We start from the raw sequence: 18,282 nt of genomic DNA on the forward strand, positions 1-18,282 counted from the left end.
GCTCAGGAAAGACTTAGATAAACTCTACATGGCTATTAAAAGTGTGAAATCCAACTGTCTCCTCTTTTGATGTTTGGAGGATAAAAAGAAGATCCCCATCTGACATGCCAAAGGAGTGAAAATCTAAATCTCTAATTTTGGAAATTCAGGAATCAACAAGTCTTGGGAGAGAGTGTCTTTTTACTGGAGGTGTCTCCCCCAGAACTCCAGAAACTGACCACTTTGGGAACTCTGGTATAACCAGAAGGCTAGATCTATTGCTTCTACCTAGGTGTCTATTACACTAGCTGGTGGCTCAGATGGTAAAGAATCTACTTACAATGCAGGGTTTGATTCCTGGGTCAAGAAGATCTCCTGGAGAAGGGAATGGCAACCCACTTGCCTGGAGAATTCCATGGACAGAGGAACCTGGCAGGCTATAATCTATGGTGTCACAAAGAGTCTGACACAACTGAGTGACTAATACACAGGTGTCTATTACACCAACTGGAAGAATATCCTTGTCTAGTCAATCCACTCCCTTACCTCTAGGGAGAAAGAACATCCAGTTTCCCTAGTAGGAAAGAATTGTAGAAAATGGAGAGCATTGCCTAAGCACATGCAGGAAATATGCTTAGGCTGGAAGAGTCAGGGTGGAATATCATTCCTGAGACAATTGTCCTCAACGCCTTGCAAAACCAAGGATAAAACATACCATATATAATGGGATTGAAAGCGGAATTAAAATAGCCCAACCAGAGAAAGACATTGTACAAATCTTCAGGCGTTGTAAAATTAATGAAAGGGTCTGTGATTGTCAAGACAAAAAAGGGCAGCCAACACAACACAAATACTCCCATGACGATGCTCAAAGTCTTGGTGGCCTTGCTTTCTGTTTTGGTTGATGCCTTCATTTTGCTTTCTGACCCAACGTGTTTCATCATAGAACCTGTGCCAATTTGCTTAGCGTGCTTCCTGGCTACTGTGAAAATATGTATGTAAATTCCCACCATTACCGTCCCAGGGAGAAAGAAGGCTATAAAGGAGGCCAGCACCCCCCAGAGCTTGTTAAATATCAGCACACATAAACCTGTACAGTCAATGGCTGCAACAAAGTCTTCTGCACCAATTATGTTTAATTCTGAGAATACCAGGCCAAAAGCAAAAAAGATGGGAATAGACCAACTGATGAGTAGAAAGACTCCTACGAGAGAGATGGTAATTTTGGTGACATAATGTAAAGGGTCACAAACAGCATAGTAGCGGTCCACTGAGATGAAGCAGAGGTGAAAAATGGAGGTGGTACAGAGCATGATGTCACAGCAGCTGTGGACTTTGCAAAAGAGATCTCCAAAGTACCAGCAGGACTCAATGGACCGGATCATACTGAAGGGCATGACCACACAGCTCAGCAAGAAGTCAGTGGTGGCCATGGAGAGGATCAGGAAGTTGGTGGGGGAGTGGAGCTGCTTGAAGTGGGCAATGGAAATGATCACAAGCAGGTTGCCCAGCATGGTCATTGCTATGGCACCGATCATGAGAACATATAAGGCACAGGCACTCAGCCCAGACCTCAGGTTTCTCGGGCATGAATTGTTCACCAGAGCAAAGCAGAGTTGGACTTCTGAAGGGTTCCAACGGTCCAGCGAATTCATTGTCTCTGTCTTGTGGGTACTATGAGTCTTTTGCAGAAATACTGTGTTTCTCTCTTTCCTGTGAAAGAGGAAAAACAATAAAAATAGTGCAGCTTTTCAGAGAGGCCCAACTAACTGCACTTCACTCCTGGGATAGCTCCCTACTGACTGTGAGTGCTGCTTCCCAACTTTAATATGCATACGAATCAGTTAGAGATCTTTTCAAAACACAGATTCTGGTTCTGGGATGGGGACTAAGAATTTGCTTTACTCACCAGCTCTTGGGAAATGCCAGTGTTATTAGTCTAAGGACCATCCCTTGATTAGAAAGGGACTAAATACAACTAAATGAATATTGTCACCCAACACCTAAATAACCCAGTTAAAACCACCTAAGTAATCCAGGTAAAGGCATGTTCTGATTGTACCAATATGTTGTCCTTATTCAGGATTCTGAAAACATGGGCAGATCAAGAATTTTCCCTGTCCCACTTTTATTAATCAATTTAATTTACTGGATAATTCCCCTCAAGAATTACCAGGACCTTGGGAACTATTCTTTAATGCTGAGTTTAAACAATAATTGTGATCTAAAGATTATGCATCTTCTTTTTTCTTTAATTTCTCTTGTGAATATTTGCAAATGTTTTGGATCCTGCCATTTAATACATACTCTTCAATTAAGAAAATATTTTCTCTTCAATGGGGTCAATATAGATTTCAGGGTTTAGAACAATATATGTAATTAAAAATACTTTAAAGCCTACACGATTTTACAGAAATTGCCTCAAGAGAGGGGTGGGAAATATCTCAAATGATAGCTTGTGAAATTCTCTGGGTTGCCTCCTTCCATTTGGCAGCCACATTCATTTATAAACTCACATTCAAGTTGATGTCATTTTGTCCACAGACTTTAAGTCTCACATTGGTAATGAATTTGACAGATAGGGTGCTCATTGATTTTACTTTATGTAATTTACACTGTTGTACTTAAAATGTGAAAATAATGGGACTGACTCATCTGGAGTATGACAAGGGTTTGATTTGTTTTTCCAGAGCTAGGACTGAATGTATAACTCTGATGACCAATGACAAGCATTCATGAGATCTAAGGTCAGGTTGGAGAATGGAGTTTAGCCTGAGAATAGATTAAGACTCACTGGTCCATTGGGAAAATGAACCCACCAGCAAGTCCTTGCCAGATTTACTTGGAAAAGATACTAGTGAGAATACATGTAACCTTGAAAATAATATTTACATTTACAGTACTTGCAACCATAGCTTAACAACTTTTTCCAATGTGCATTATTTGAAACCTTAACATTATGGCACATTTTATTTGCTCTGGGTATAGTGAATTAATTTCTCAGACTAGCATTTTTCTTAAGATATATTTTAACTAAACCATTACAATATTATGCAACGGAGTTGAACTTGAGAAACCAAAATGTAGAGAGTAAAATAAGAGAGACAAAGATTTATTCAACTGTTTTTTTAAGCTGCAGATTATCCAGCACTAATTATTTGATTACTTATCATTTTGGTTCCTAAACTCTGATATTCATAATAAAATCTTTAATACCTAATCAACTTCTTTAATAAATGAACTTTAAAAAATTATTTTATCCTTTGTAGTCTCATGAATTAAAATTTTTTCTTTAATTATTTAAAATTATCTTGAAAGATATCTAACAATTACCACAAAATAACCTATACATTTGTCACTTATAGACTTCTGGTAAAGAATGGCAACCCATTCCAGTATTCTTGCCTGGAAAATTCCATGAACAAAGGATTGATATAATTTAACCTCCTAGGTTTGTAAAGTGAATTTTGTTTGTTTTATTTTGGAAGACAAGTTATGAAACAGCTGCTAGAAATTAATAGTATTATTTCATGTTTTTGATGAGTGGTTGTGTATACTAGAGAAGTATTTCAACATTTAAGTATCATATTAAGACAAAAGGATAGAATAATACACATTTATTTTTAAAGTTAATACATGGAAGATTTGTTAAGATATTATCAAAGATAATTAAGCCTTTATCTTAAGTTATTAGTTAAAAGTTGCAAAATAAGGAACCAAATGCAAGCATAACTACTAGTCTACTGCTTTGTTAAAAAAGAAAATAGTCCAAAAAAAAAAAAAAAAGGAATTTATTAAGTGCACAGAATTTTATTTAAAAACTTAACAAAGTAAAATTCCTTTTTGTTGAAGATTAACCTCCAGAAAAGAATTTTTTAATAACAGTAATTTTTAACAATTTAAAGTTCAAACCTCTATATCATCTGACTTTTATCATGGGACATTGTTGTTACACCTATTTTTTTTTTTTAATTACTGACATTTCAAAAAAGGATCAAATTAATGACAACACTGCAAAGAATGGCCTAAGCAAAGTACAGAAAATTGTTAACTTTACCAGGAGGTAATAAGAAATATTTACTAGCAGTTCTGGAGAGAAGTAAAAACTGTATTACTTTTTAGTTCAAATTTCATTCTTTCAGGGAAAAAATTACAGAATGGATAAACAGACTCAAGGACATTGAAATGATAATTTTGAAAAATGTAAAAGTTCCTCAGAATTTCAAGGAAAATATGAAAAATAAATTATATAATAATTTTACCCAAGTATTAAATATTTAAAATTCTATTAATATATATGTATTTTCCTCAAATAAGGAAAATATCCAACAAATTCAATAATATATTGCAAATGAAATGCAAGAAATAAGGCGAGAACTTATATTTGCTTTATCAAGAATGATTTTTCCCCTTTTACTAGTTGTGAGACCTAAACACTCCACCTCTGAAACTGTTTTTCGGAAAACAATGATTTTATCTTGCTTTGCTCTATCTCACTGAAACAATAATTTCCTAGGTAAGAGAGATTACTTGTGAATTAGATGTGAGAAATGACTGTTGTGGATCTTTAGAATTACCTCTTTAGAATTCCAGTGATTTTTAAAAAATGATCCAAATTTATTTTTATAGATCTTGTGCTTTATAGAATTTATAGATTAATATTTTCTTTGAACTTGAAATAAATAAACACATACATACATACCTAAATACATATATCTGATCTTTTCTCTCTCTTAAGATACTCTTCTTTTGCTTATCAGAATTTGTTTGGCTAAGCTGGTAGTTTGGAGCTAACATGGTTGAAAAGTGATTTATTTGCTGTGCTAAGGTGTCTTACCATGCAAATGAGCCTTATGCTTCACCATTCTCTTCCGTGCTGATTTTCCCCCAGAAAAGACACTTAGGCCTGAGATCTTATTGGTAGGCTCCTGGCAGTCTGTGTTGTCATCAGTATTTATACACAAAATATGCCTCCTGTGGCTGCATTACCTGGGTTCTGCTATTAACAGGAGTGTTCTTTAACAAACTTCGGCATGTTGTCAGCAGAAATGCTATATCGAGTCACCAGAGAATTGGCTCTGGGAGAATAAAAGTTTTGTGTTATCATCTCCATGACTTCAAAGAACTAGCCTCACACAAGGCAAAAGTGGAGAAGATTGAAAAGGGGAGAGGAAAGGTGGGAAGTAGGAAGGAAGGAAGGAGTTAAAATCCAACAAATGCTCACTATACTTATTACCAAATGCTGCTGCTGCTGCTGCTGCTAAGTCGCTTCAGTTGTGTCCGACTCTGTGCGACCCCATAGACGGCAGCCCACCAGGCTCCCCCATCCCTGGGATTCTCCAGGCAAGAACACTGGAGTGGGTTGCCATTTCCTTCTCCAATACATGAAAGTGAAAAGTCAAAGTGAAGTCGCTCAGTCATGTAACAAATGCCAGATGTTTTCAAATAGTGAGTTTTTTAATTCTTGTAAAAATTTGACTAATTTATACATCTTTTCCTTTTGCTGCCATGTACAAATCAGTGATACTCATTCACACTGCAGTGCTTTGTCTATAATTTCCTGAGCCCAAACAAAAGGCAATAAGAACCATGCTTCAAACCAACCAAGTGTAAAGGGGAAGCTTCCATCATCATGTGGATATTTTCATAGTCACTATGACAAGGTGTAGCCTCGAGTGCACCGTAGTTCCAATGGTGCACTAATCTTCAGGGAGTTTATGATGATAATTTTATTATCCATCAAACCACAGAACCGTTATATTTTAAATACCCAATGCTTAGAGGGTATCAAAGCTTACTTATAAAAAATAGAATCAGATTATCTATTTTTAAATTAACTGGTCAAAATTAACTTTTACAGCCTCTAAGGATTTTCATCATAAAATGAATAGGAATGATAGGAAAATACTGTTTCTTTACACATTCATCTGGGTTTATGAAACTTCTCTTTAGAAATTTCTTCCCAGGTAGATGAAGCAAATCAACCACATAGTATTAATACAGTTTGTGCTCAGTTTAAAAGTAATCTTTGTACATTTGTCATTTTCAGTATTTGTAATGTTTAAGGGAATTTAGCACTTACTACAAAAGCTTTATGATTTCCACTTAAAAATATATCATTAAATCATTGATTTAACCATGATTTTTAAGTTGAGAGGAAGAAGTAAAGTTTTCTAAGTTTACTAAAGTAATGATGATTGTTAAGATGGTTAAATTTACCATATTTGTAAGTCATTAAATTTGCAAGAGCTAGGTACTGGGGAATGTTTTATGTATATTTGACAATTAAATTTTCAAAAAGTGACCTTGAAATTTTAATTTGATAAATGTAAATAAAAATATTGAGGGAATTCAATTACCTAAGTCTCTAACTGCTTCTTAAAAGATGTTGTGAAAATTTACTAAGTATAGAATAACTTATATTCTAAGTTAAATAAAGTTCTATAGAAAGTATAAGTTAAATAAATTTTAAAAGAAGAGCTAATTTCTTTAATATTGTTTTCTAAATAAAATATTTATTCTTAAAGCCAAAATTATCTTAAATACTCTTCTTTATACACAAAAGGACACCAGAAATCTCAAGATGACAACTGATCTTCAAAAGAGAAAGAAGTTTGCCAAATGGGGGAGGGTGAATCACCCTCTGGTAGGGCCAACAAAGAGGGAATGACTTCTTAGGGGGCCAGTGATTCCTTTAGAGAAGGGTAGACTTCAGAAGAGCAACTAAGTGTAGAAACTTAGTTTCTACACAAAGAGTGACTTTGTGTAGAAACACAAAGAAAGGCCAAGTCAGGCTTAAACAGACCTGATGTCTTTGAGGGGAGTTTCAAATTTTTATCTCAAAACAATGAAAAGCTACATTCGTTCTGAGTCCAGCAGGAAACAGATGGTGTAATCAGCCTGTATGATTGAGGAGAGTTTAATTTAAAAAAAAAAGAAAAGAAAGAAACTATTTACAAAGATGTGGGCAGTGTTTAAGGAAACCAGCCAGAAAATTCTAGCACCCAGGGGCAGCAATAGCAGGAAAATCCTATGGCCAGAGGAGCCTCGTGGGCTATAGGCCATCAGGTCACAAAGAGGCAGACGCGACTGAGCACAGGAACATTACCTTTGCTGAAATTGACAGAAGATGAGGATGGTTCCAGGAACACCAGAGGATGGCTGAATGGCCTTTCCTGAAGGATTCAGCCAGCCCCAGGGTAACTTGGCAGGGAGGTGGCCTGGGTTAAGCACCCCGATTGCCCCTCCTTCCATCCTCACCTCCCCTGCAGGTGCTTCCTGTTGGTAAAATGCCATCCATCAGACACTCCAGGGCAAGAGACCTCGTACATCCTAATCCGAACCTGTGTTCTCTTCATGGAGTTCGTGGAGAAGGCTTGGACAAGCAGAAGGGATTTAGCTTGGAAGCCACGTGAGATATTTAAGAGGAAAGTGTCCTCTTGGGATAACTGTGCAGAGTAGATTGCAAAGCTGTAAAATGGGAAGCAAGAACACTAGCTAACATGGTGAGAGAAGAGGCGTATGCTGAGAATCAATTCTAAGTAAATATTCTTACCCTTTACTGAGTATCCAATATCTATCTCAGTGAATGTAGACAGTTTTCCTGTAGCCTCTAGGCTATATATTTCATGAAGCTAGCTAAGTCCATTCTAATAGATTGTCCTGTTTATATTTAGATAGATTTATATGTTCAGTCTAATAATTGCAGGCTAATGTTCCACATATTAAAGCTGGCCATCCCTACGCTGCTCCCTTCCCACTTAGAAAATGCCTGATCCTGCTTCCATGAGAAACACATGGGCATAAACATACAGACACACACAGACACACAGACACACAAACAGAGGACAAAGACTCTCTCCTTTGATCAAATTTTAATCAAGCTCCTATGACTCCTCTGCTTGCCTAAGCCAAACTTGGACTTCCTCTTTGCCGTGGTAGACTCTAGATTGAGCAAGAATCCTGCTAAGTCAGTTTAGCAAAAACTCCCCCACTCTTGGTATATGACTAGCTTCACTATCTTATCACTCTGCCCTGTGTTCAGCAAGAATTCTGATGAGTCAGTCTAGCAAGAATGCTCCTTGATGTTTCCTCTTAATAATTTTCCATCCACTACTCACAACCCAATCTCCTGGTAACAAATCCCCACTGCACCTTGTTAGAGTTGAATTCGATCTCTCTACTTTACTACAAAAACCCTATTGTAGAAGCTTTCCTTGAATAAAGTCTGCCTTACAGTCTTTAACAAATGTCATGAATAATTTCTTATCTCTAACACACAGAGCATGAAGTTTTTAAGAGTAAAGAAATTGTTCAGAAATAGAGAAACAGATGAGAATTTTAAAAGTTGAAGGAAGCCAAACAGAGCAGCCCAATCACTGGATGTGAAGTGTATCTGCTACTGAAGGGGTTTGAGTCTATTTTAATGCCCTCATCTGTGAAGGGAGTGGCATAATAGAATCACGTCCATGGTCTTCTGAGACTCTCAGGAAGAAGGATCCTGGCCTTGCTCTCACAACCTAATATGTTTCTTCCTGGACAGAGCCTAAAATATTCACTTCAAGACCAGCAGTCAGATTGGGTTAATAAATACTCTTTGGTAAACATAAAAAGATTCATTGGTTACCAATTATATATTTATTATGCACATTTGCTTTTCTACCAGCAAATTATTGTTGTTCAGTTACTAAGTTGTGTCCACTTCTTTGTGACCCCATGGACTGCAGCATACCAGGCACCTCTGTCCTCCACTATCTCCCAGAGTTTGCTCAAATTCATGTCCATTGCGTCAGTGATGCTATCTAACCATCTCATCCTCTGCCAACCCTTCTCCTGCCCCCTCAATCTTTCCCAGCATCAGGGTCTTTTCTAATGAGTGCAGTGAGTCAGCTCTTCCCAACAGGTAGCCAGAGTATCGGAGCTTCAGTTTCAGCACCAGTCCTTCTGATGAATATTCAGGATTGATTTCTTTTAGGATTGACCGGTTTGATCTGCTTGAAATCCAAGAGACTTTCAAGAGTCTTCTCCAACACCACAGTTCAAAAGCATCAGTTCTTCGGCATTCAGCTTTGTTTATGATCCAACTCTCACATCCATACATGATTACTAGAAAAACCATAGATTTGACTATACGGATTTTTGTCAGCAAAGTGATGTCTCTGCTTTTTAATACGCTACCTAGGTTTCTCATAGCTTTCCTTCAAAGAGCAAATGTCTTAATTTCATGGTGCATGTAACAAGTACAGGGAATAAAAACTGTAATGAATGAAGTAGTCCTTACTGAATATTATGCTTCAAGACACAATTTGAACCTATATATTTGAATTATATTATTAAATTATTCTTGGATCTAGAATTATTGAAATTTAATAAAATAATATTTGCAGTGACTTGGGGATGTAACATACATGCTTCAGGTCAAAATAATAATAATCTCACTTTCAATACTCCATTCACTTGTAATGGCCTTTATATTAATGTGCTTCAGGAAACAGATTTGCACTTTCTGAATGGGAGCTAAATATTTTTCCTGACACTATATATTTTAGAGCTTTCTGAAACCATGGATAAAAGAAGCCATGAATGAGAGGATTGCAAGTGGAGTTGAAGTACCCAAGCCACACTAAAAGATCAAGTACTATCGTGGGAGTGGAGTAGCCTAGATATGGGTCAATCAAAACAGCAAGAAAACAAGGCAACCAGCAAGCTAGAAACACTCCCATTACTATGCCCAGGGTCTTGGCTGCTTTGCGATCCTTTTTCTTGGATAAGTTTTTTCTCACTTCCCTCTTTGTGTTTTCAGGCATGTTGTCTATAACTTGAGCATGTCGTTTGGAAACAATAAAGATTTTCCCATAAATACCAACCATAACGGAGCCAGGAGTAAAAAAACATGTAGTGAACAATATTGTCCCCCAAAATTTGTTGAAAGCAAGTGCACAGAAATTGAAGCAAGCAACAAAAATCTCATAGTTCTGCATACCAGAAACATTGGCCTTGGATAGAACTAAACCAAAGGAAAAAAGAGCAGGGGCTGACCAGCAAAATGCCAGCAGCCACTTTATCATGGAGATGGTCATTGTGGTTGTGTAGTGTAGAGGGTAACACACAGCATAAAATCTATCAATAGCAATGGAGCAGAGGTGGAAAATGGAGGCCAGACTTAGCATCATGTCAAAGCTTGTGTGGAATTTACAAAAGCCATCCCCAAAATACCAGCAGCTCTCTACTGATCGCACCATGCTATATGGCATAATGACCAAACCCAGCAGAAAGTCTGTGGTTGCCATGGAGAGGATCAGAAAATTTGTGGGAGAGTGAAGCTGCTTGAAATGCGATATGGAAATGATTATAACCAAGTTTCCAAAGATAGTGATGAACATGGCTCCGATCATAATTGAGTACATTATTACTCGAATATGAAAATGGCGGTTGGTGGGAGGACAGGATTTATTTCCAAATTTTGGACAACTGGATAAATCTTCAGGAATATACGTTAGATCCATGGTGCTTTATCTCTTTAAACTCCTTTTTTGGAAGGTAAGTCAATGTTTCTTCTCCTCTTAAAATGATTCCAGGAAATTTCAGCCCTGAAAGTACAATGAAGTCATCTGTCATTAATTCATTTCAATTATAATATATTTAAATATTTAAAATTATATAAATGGTGCTTACTTTCTGAGTTGTTTGCTGCATTCGAAAGTGAAAAACCTCAACTGCTCACTTTTTCCTGTTTTAGTCAATTTTATTCTATTTCACCCTTCTCTTTATTCATTTCATCCTTTATTCACACTTTGGCCAATCAAATCTCACATGACTCATATTGATCATAGGCATGCCTTTCTCTTATTCTACTGGGAGGCAAAGAACTAGTCTATCTTGTTTTCCCTGAATTCTCGGTACTTAGGTTAATGCTTGTAGCAGGCACTAGATGCATATTTATGAGTGAATAAGTATATACATAAATGTGAAATTATGGCTGTTTTAAAATACTTGCATTGTTCCAATAAAAGCAACTGTTTCAATACATTTATAACTTTGCTGAAAAGAATCAAATAATTCAGGAACTCAGTTCAGGAAAGTATCTTTCTATATTAAATTACTTCTGATACTGCTATAAAAGAATCACTCCCAGAGTAGCATTTAGAGAGGCAGACCTGAGAGATTTTCTCTAAACATATTTTCCTGATCCTTTAGGTTAGTGAGATAAGACCTAAGGATTTTGAGCACAGATACAGATATGAAGGTATCAGTGAAAGGAAAAAACAAAAACAAAAACCGCTGCAGGGGTTTCAGCTAAATGCCTTTGGGAGATGGTGGCAGTGGTGGCATAAGAACCCACTCAGTGCTCCAGGACCCTGTTAGGATGGAGTTATATGTGTTCTCAGTCATGTCCAACTCTTTGAAACCCTATGAACTGTAGCCCGCCAGGCTGCTCAGTCAATGGGATTTTCCAGGCAAGAATACTGGAGTGAGTTGTCATTTCCTGCTCCAGGGGATCATCCCGACCCAGGGATTGAACTTATGTCTCCTGTGTTTTCTGCGTTGCTGGTAGTTTCCTTACCCGCTAAGTCATCAGGGAAGCCAGGATGGGGTTATACTGGCTTTAACGTCCCTTATGCATTGTTTGGCGCCTTACCTTTGCAGAGTTGGAAGTGTTCTTCCTGCTGATTCACATACTCTGAAAAATTAAAGAAAATACTATGTGGGAGGCTTACAACTTACAACTACACTTACATACTTCTAAGTCCATGAACATGCAGGCAAAGTACACTATTATCCAAATTTAGTTTTTCCTCCTTTTTATTTGTTGAAAAAAATCATATCAGATGGATTAGCAAAGGAAAACAAACATTAGTGTTGTTAGTTCTTTAATATACTAACTCAAATTAAATGTTTTAATTTTTTATTTGTTTGAACTTAGATAAGGTTGATAAATAATGTGCTTTCACTTTCTCCTTTAAATTTTGATTGTTCCATGCTTCCTGGCATCTAAGGCTGAAGCCTAAAGTATTTCAGCTGTTACAAAACTGCTTAAGAGAACTATATAAATTTTCAAATCCACTTCTCTAAATGTAGACTTTTCTGAATGTCTCTGTTTATGTCTTTCAGTTAGGAGAAAGAGACTTTTTACTGAAACTAGGACCAATTTAAAAACCTGGAACTAACACCAATAATAACTGTTTCATTTCTCTCTCCATTGGTCAGAAAATAATGACAATTTTTATAGTATCTATTAAAAAAAAAGATCTTAAACTCCAAGTCTCAAATATAAATTCTATTTTTTAAAGCTCCAAAATCATGCTTAGCCTAAAAAGCAGATGTCATTCAAACAGCAGATTTGTGTTAATATTTTTATTAAATAAAGATAAAAGTATGATTTTATGAGTAATTTCAAAATTTGAAGAGTATCTATATTGCAACAGTGTAAATGGTACGTGTAGTATAACAGGAAAGATAAACTAAAGCTTAAAATTGGCAAAAATCCATGATGTTGGATCTTTTCTGTAAGTTCTCTAACATCTTACATAGACCATAATGATTATTTGAAGACTACAGTAACAGAAACTGCTTGGAAACCATTCCAGGGATGACAATAAGAAGACTGCATTCAAATGCTGTGCTGAAAACTAAGATGAAGAGAAGAAAAATTTTTTTTCTGTGACTGATTTCTATGACAAATGATTAATATATTCCAAATAAATGGAATCACAGTCTGTAAGTAAGCTTCATAAAACCATATGGCAGTTGGCAATGGGCAGAGATAACACCTTGAAAACAATCTTCTTGAAAACATCTGAGAGCAGGAAAAATATTTTAACTGACAGTAAATACATACCAGAAACAGGCAGAGAGACCTCCATGTCAGAGAGCAGGGAGAGAAAGGAGAGTGAAAATTAAAACCATAGTAAATATCTTTCTCATAAATAATAGCCATAAACTATAGCATTATTGAAAGACAGAAGAGAAAAATCTTTACTATAACTATCAAAGAAGTATGAGGTCCAATGGAAATTGATCTAAATAAATGTTTTATCAAGTTGATGTGTACTTTTTTTGGTGGATACATGGAAACGGTCTGGAAAAACATGCTTTGGCTGGAACATCGGAGCACTAGTTTGCCTGTGATAAAAGATAAATCTTTTCAGCATCTGTTGGCATGGAAACCCTGGTTGTAACCCTTCCTCCTTTCAATCTACAACACTCCAGCAACCTTTGGTCATGTAGTCTCTATATCCCCTGCAAACACCTGTGGTTTGGCCAGTCCCCTTTTCTCCACCTGACCCTTCATCTCTTGAAAGTCTAAAGGCTCAGCTCAAATATCATTTCCTTCTAGAAACCTTTTTTCACTCTCCCAGTTGGACTATTGGGATGACTAAAGATCTTAGAGTTATATTGTCTTCCTCGTTTTACAGCTGACTTTGATTTCAAATGCCTTTTATTTTATCCTTTTCCTAGCACAACTCTTTAAAAATATGTATTACGTTAATTTACAATTCAATTTTTTGAGAAGTTTACAGTTAATGAGATAAAATGCCCTTAACTGTCTAAGCCTGGCAACACTTAGTACAGAGCTGTGTTCATCTCAGGTAAGCAGTAATGGCTTGCTGAATTAAATGGAAAGAAATTAATTTTAACACATTAAGAAGCCTACATAATAGGCACTTTGTCTCATGGTATTAGAGACATTTGGTTTGAGAAAGATTAAATCATTAGGGAAACAGTAAATCTTGTCTATTTAAATATTAAAAAAAAATTATGATGTTGTGTTGGTTTCTGCCATACAACAGCTCAGATCAGCCATAATTATACATACATTTCCTTCCTCCCTAACCTCCCTTCCCTTCCCTCCTCCCATCCCTCCAGGTCATCACAGAGCAGCAGGCTGGGCTCTATGTGCTACACAGCAACTTCTCACCAGCTATCCATCTTACACCTTATAGTGTATATATAAAGTAGCTGATGCTACTTTCTCCATTCATCCCACTCTCTCCCTCCTGCACTGGGTGCACAAGTCCAGTCTCTACGTCTGCATCCAATCTCTACGTCTGCATCTCCATTCCTTCCCTGCAAATAGGTTCATCAATATAATTTTTCTAGATTCCGTATATATGCGTAATACACTCTATTTGTTTTTCTCCTTCTGACTTACTTCATCCACCTCACTAGAGCTTACTCAAATTTGTTCTTTTTTATGGCTTATTTAGAAAGTACCTAATAAATCCTCTCCCTAAACATACAATATTCCAAATGAAACCCAGACAACAAAAATTTGGATATTTTAAAGTTTTTAAATTACTTGAAAGGCACATTTCCATTGCCTTCTCCCAACTTTTTCATGTATAGAAAGTAACCAAGGTCTTGAGGGAACAGTTGTTACTAAATGCTGTAACTAACATTGCAATCCAGATCTTTTGGTTCCTGCTGCAATAAGCTTCCCACGATTGTTTACTCTCCAAGAATGGGAAATAATAATAATATCAATAAGAAAGTCTATGGCTTCATCATATTTCTTTCATACAGTCCTTGCTAATTAAATTATGGCCTGTAATCAGCTATGAATGACATCATCTCCTGGGAACATTTTTGGAAATGAAAAATCTCAGACCCCTCCCCCAATGCACATTTTGGCAGGATAATATGTTATTTACATGACCATTGAATTCTGGAAGAATGGTTCTAGACAATAAAGAAGCTGTACTTTTAGTTTGGACACTCTGAGTATGAAATGGGTGGATAATCTTGAGGAATAAACAGTGACAGACTAACTTAAGTAAATGTTGCTTGCAAGAGAAAAAATATCAAAAGTGAAATGTGTAGTGCCTGGCAGTGAATTAAATAGTATATACCAAGAGTTTTTTTTATTTAGATATATTATCAAAGAGGAGAGTGCATTTTAACATTATTAAAACACATATGTAACTTGCACTTAATATAAATCATGTCTTGCATAGTTCTTGTTATCTGCAAAAACATTTTTAAAATGCCACTACATAGAGACTTTAAACCTTGCCGTTTTGATGTAAAATCTAAGACTTTTTTTCATAATAATTATTTTGCAGTTAGAAAAAAAATCCTGCCTTCTCTCTTGCATGCTATTTGTAACAATTTTGTGTTCTTTGTAAAATTTAGTTACTGTTATTCAGTTATTTTGGAGAAGAGAATAAATCAGATTTTAAAAAACTAGGATAATACATTTCTAATTTTTTTTGTTGACTCGGTACCTTCCCTCTCTTGATAAGTTAGTTGTGAATCATTGTGTCTCTTCTGGTGGCTTTGCAGGCATCAGGTCAGGATTGTAGAGAGTGTAGTGTCAAGGACTGAGATATCTGACTCATAAAAGTTTATCTCTTCCCTCCAGAGGACTGGAGTGAAGAACACAGTTTCAGGAGTTCCTAGAGGGAAACTATGTGCACAGCCCCAGTGGAATTGCTCTTTGACCTCTCTTTCCTGAGGGATATTAACCTATTCTGTCTATTTTTAATATCCCAGATAGTTTTCAGTGCTTTTTTTTTTTTTTCCAAATAAAGGATGACAATTTCATATCAATTTCATGGTCATTTGGGCTTCATTCTGGTAAAATAGGGTAATAAAATTTCTGTATCTTAAAACCATATAGACTTCCCTGGTGGTTCAGAGGTTAAAGCATCTGCCTGCAATGCGGGAGACCTGGGTTCAATCCCTGGGTCAGGAAGATCCCCTGGAGAAGGAAATGGCAACCCACTCCAGTATTCTTGCCTGGAGAATCCCACGGACTGAGGAGCCTGGTGGGCTATACTCCACAGGGTCGCAAAGAGTCGGACACGACTGAGCGACTTCACTTTCACTTTTCACTTTATATAGCTAAAGTAAATGTTGGCTGATATCCAAAGTCGAAATAATTGTCTGAATCATAAAAGGCCTCAGTTTACACTTTGATTCCTGGATGAAATGAGAAAATATTGGGATGGGAGAAAAGTATTTATTTTTGTTTCAGTGATTTGTTCCAGTTTAATAGAATCCTTAGTTAAAAAAAAAAACAAAAATAGACAATCCCATTAAATCTTGATAAAAACGAGTGTAAATCAGGAACACTGAACAAGAAGTCCAGAAAGCTAAGTTCTAGTTCTGCTTCTGAAGAAAATTGTATCAGTTCAGTTCCATTCAGTTGCTCAGTCGTGTCCAACTCTTTGCGATCCCATGGACTGTAGCACACCAGGCTTCCCTGTCCATCACCAACACCCAGAGCCTGCTCAAACCCATACCCATCGAGTCAGTGGTGCCATCCAACCATCTCATCTTCTGTCGTCCCCTTTTCCTCCTGCCTTCAATCTTCCCAGCATCAGAGTCTTTTCCAGTGAGTCAGTTCTTCACATCAGGTGGCCAAAGTATTGGAGTTTCAGCTTCAATACAATAGGAAATTGTATAATCTGGGGCAAATCATGCAATCTCCCTTGAATTCAGCTTTCTCATCTCTAATGGCCTATAAAATTCTGCGTGTGAGGGGAAACAGTACTGACTTTGGGAATGAATGCAGAGTGAACAGTGGAAGGAGGAAAGCAGATAGGATGCTGGGTTACTACTGTCTTTGAACTAGTGAACAAGCCAGGATGACCACAGTTTGAAACTGAAAAGTGCCTCATAGAGACACAGACTTAGAGAACAAATGTACGGACACCAAGAGGGGAGGGAGGGGGTGGGATGAATTGGGAGATGGGGACCGACATGTGTACACTACTATGTATGAAGTAGATGGCTGGTGAGGCCTACTGTATATGACTCCACTTCTATGAGATGCCTAGAATAGTCACATTCATAGAGTCATGAAGCACTCTGGTAGCTGCCAAGGGTTGCAGAGTAGAGGGTAGTAAAGCGGGGAAGGGGAAGGTGGAGTTTTTAACGGGAACAAAGTCTGGTTGAAGAATGTGAAAACTTTGAGAGCTGGATGGTGGTGAGAGTTGCACAACAGTGTGAATCCACTTAGTGCCTCTGAACTGTACAGCTAAATATGGTTAAAATAACTTTTTAAAAGTGCAAAGAAAATTATGTTTCAGTGACAGGGGAATAAATGAGTAGAATGTTTAGCTACTTGAATGATTTTTAAAATATGAGGAGGATTCTAATAGAGAGAAGCATAATGAGAAACTTTTAGACCAGATAGGACTGACAAATTGTTATTTCATCCTTAAAAACCAGAATAAACAACCACCACCATCACAAACACTATCATTTTGTAAACAGAACACCATTTCAAAGAAGATGCTCTGTTCCACCTCTGCCTTATAGGCTATCGGGTGAGACCAACCTATCATTAGGACAGCAAGGATGGAAGGGAGAGAGAAGGTCTGGAGAACATGGGTCAGTCCGTCTTCAGGCAGCCAGGCAAGACACCACTTAAGCGGACTGCTGGGTAGTTACTGTTTCATTGTCATCTGTGCAGTGAACTAAGATCGAAGCACATTTGTGGGGAGTTATGTAAACATTTCCAAAGACAGAAAAAAGTTGCTCATTGAAATAATGTAATGGAAAAATTAACCAAAAAAAAAATTTCAGTGAAACACAGTGCCCTTACACACACACAAAATACATCCACAAACATACTTGTGTATATACAATTAAAATGAAAACTTCATAAGGCGATCTTTACCCTCAATGCAAGTGTATTCTGAAATTATTTACTTTCTTCTAGTCTGGTTTGCTTTTCATTAAAAATGTTTTTTTGCAGTCAGTGGTAAACTAGAACCTCTCATGTCCATGTGCAGGAATAGGTTAACTTTTGAGGAATTTAGAACCTGTTGACATTACACTCATAGCTTGAAATCAGCTCAATGGAAAAAAAAAATCAAATTCTACAAATCTGGGCTTTTTTCTTTCTTTTCAAAGCCAGATGATAAACATTTTCTAACACACCACTGGTTGCAGACTTCTAAGTGGATTTTACAAATTACTAATGGGTCACAACTTATAGTTTAAAAGTCATTGAATAGCAAATACTGTATAAAGTTTCTTGTACCCAGAAGTACCACCATAAATAGAAGCTTTCTTCTTTGCTTCTTTCTGCTGCTACTCTATTATTCAAAGATATATGTACACATATTAAGCAAAAATGAGTGAATGAGTAAAACTGCAACCTTTTTTTGGTATGTACTTCACATTTATTAAAAATCAGAACACCAGTAGTCATACAAAGTGTGAATGAGCCAGAGAAAGAAAGGACAGCTCTGGCTGGAATTCTCTGGCTAGTAAAATAGAGAATAGAAAATAGAAAAAAGAAAAAATGCCAACTGCATGATTAAGATGATTCTTGGATGGAAATGAAGATGG

The 18,282-nt window shown here is 36.7% G+C and overlaps 2 protein-coding genes across 2 annotated transcripts; both read right to left on the reverse strand.

Annotated features, from left to right (window-relative positions):
* Positions 1-590: 590 nt before the first annotated feature.
* LOC120863038 (trace amine-associated receptor 4-like) lies at positions 591-1,634 on the reverse strand. Its single transcript, XM_040239242.1, has one exon. The coding sequence runs from the start codon at positions 1,632-1,634 to the stop codon at positions 591-593; it is 1,044 nt and encodes a 347-aa protein (XP_040095176.1).
* A 7,818-nt stretch (positions 1,635-9,452) lies between these two features.
* Positions 9,453-10,484, reverse strand: LOC120863039 (trace amine-associated receptor 3). Its single transcript, XM_040239243.1, has one exon. The coding sequence runs from the start codon at positions 10,482-10,484 to the stop codon at positions 9,453-9,455; it is 1,032 nt and encodes a 343-aa protein (XP_040095177.1).
* Positions 10,485-18,282: the final 7,798 nt, after the last annotated feature.

This window comes from Oryx dammah, unplaced genomic scaffold (genome assembly GCF_014754425.2).
Source record: "Oryx dammah isolate SB20612 unplaced genomic scaffold, SCBI_Odam_1.1 HiC_scaffold_4, whole genome shotgun sequence".
Classification (NCBI taxonomy): Eukaryota; Metazoa; Chordata; class Mammalia; order Artiodactyla; family Bovidae; genus Oryx; species Oryx dammah.

What these genes read in the sequence shown, in the direction of transcription:
- LOC120863038 (XM_040239242.1), bottom strand. Translation starts at nt 1,634, where the DNA reads ATGAATTCGCTGGACCGTTGGAACCCTTCAGAAGTCCAACTCTGCTTT.
- LOC120863039 (XM_040239243.1), bottom strand. Translation starts at nt 10,484, where the DNA reads ATGGATCTAACGTATATTCCTGAAGATTTATCCAGTTGTCCAAAATTT.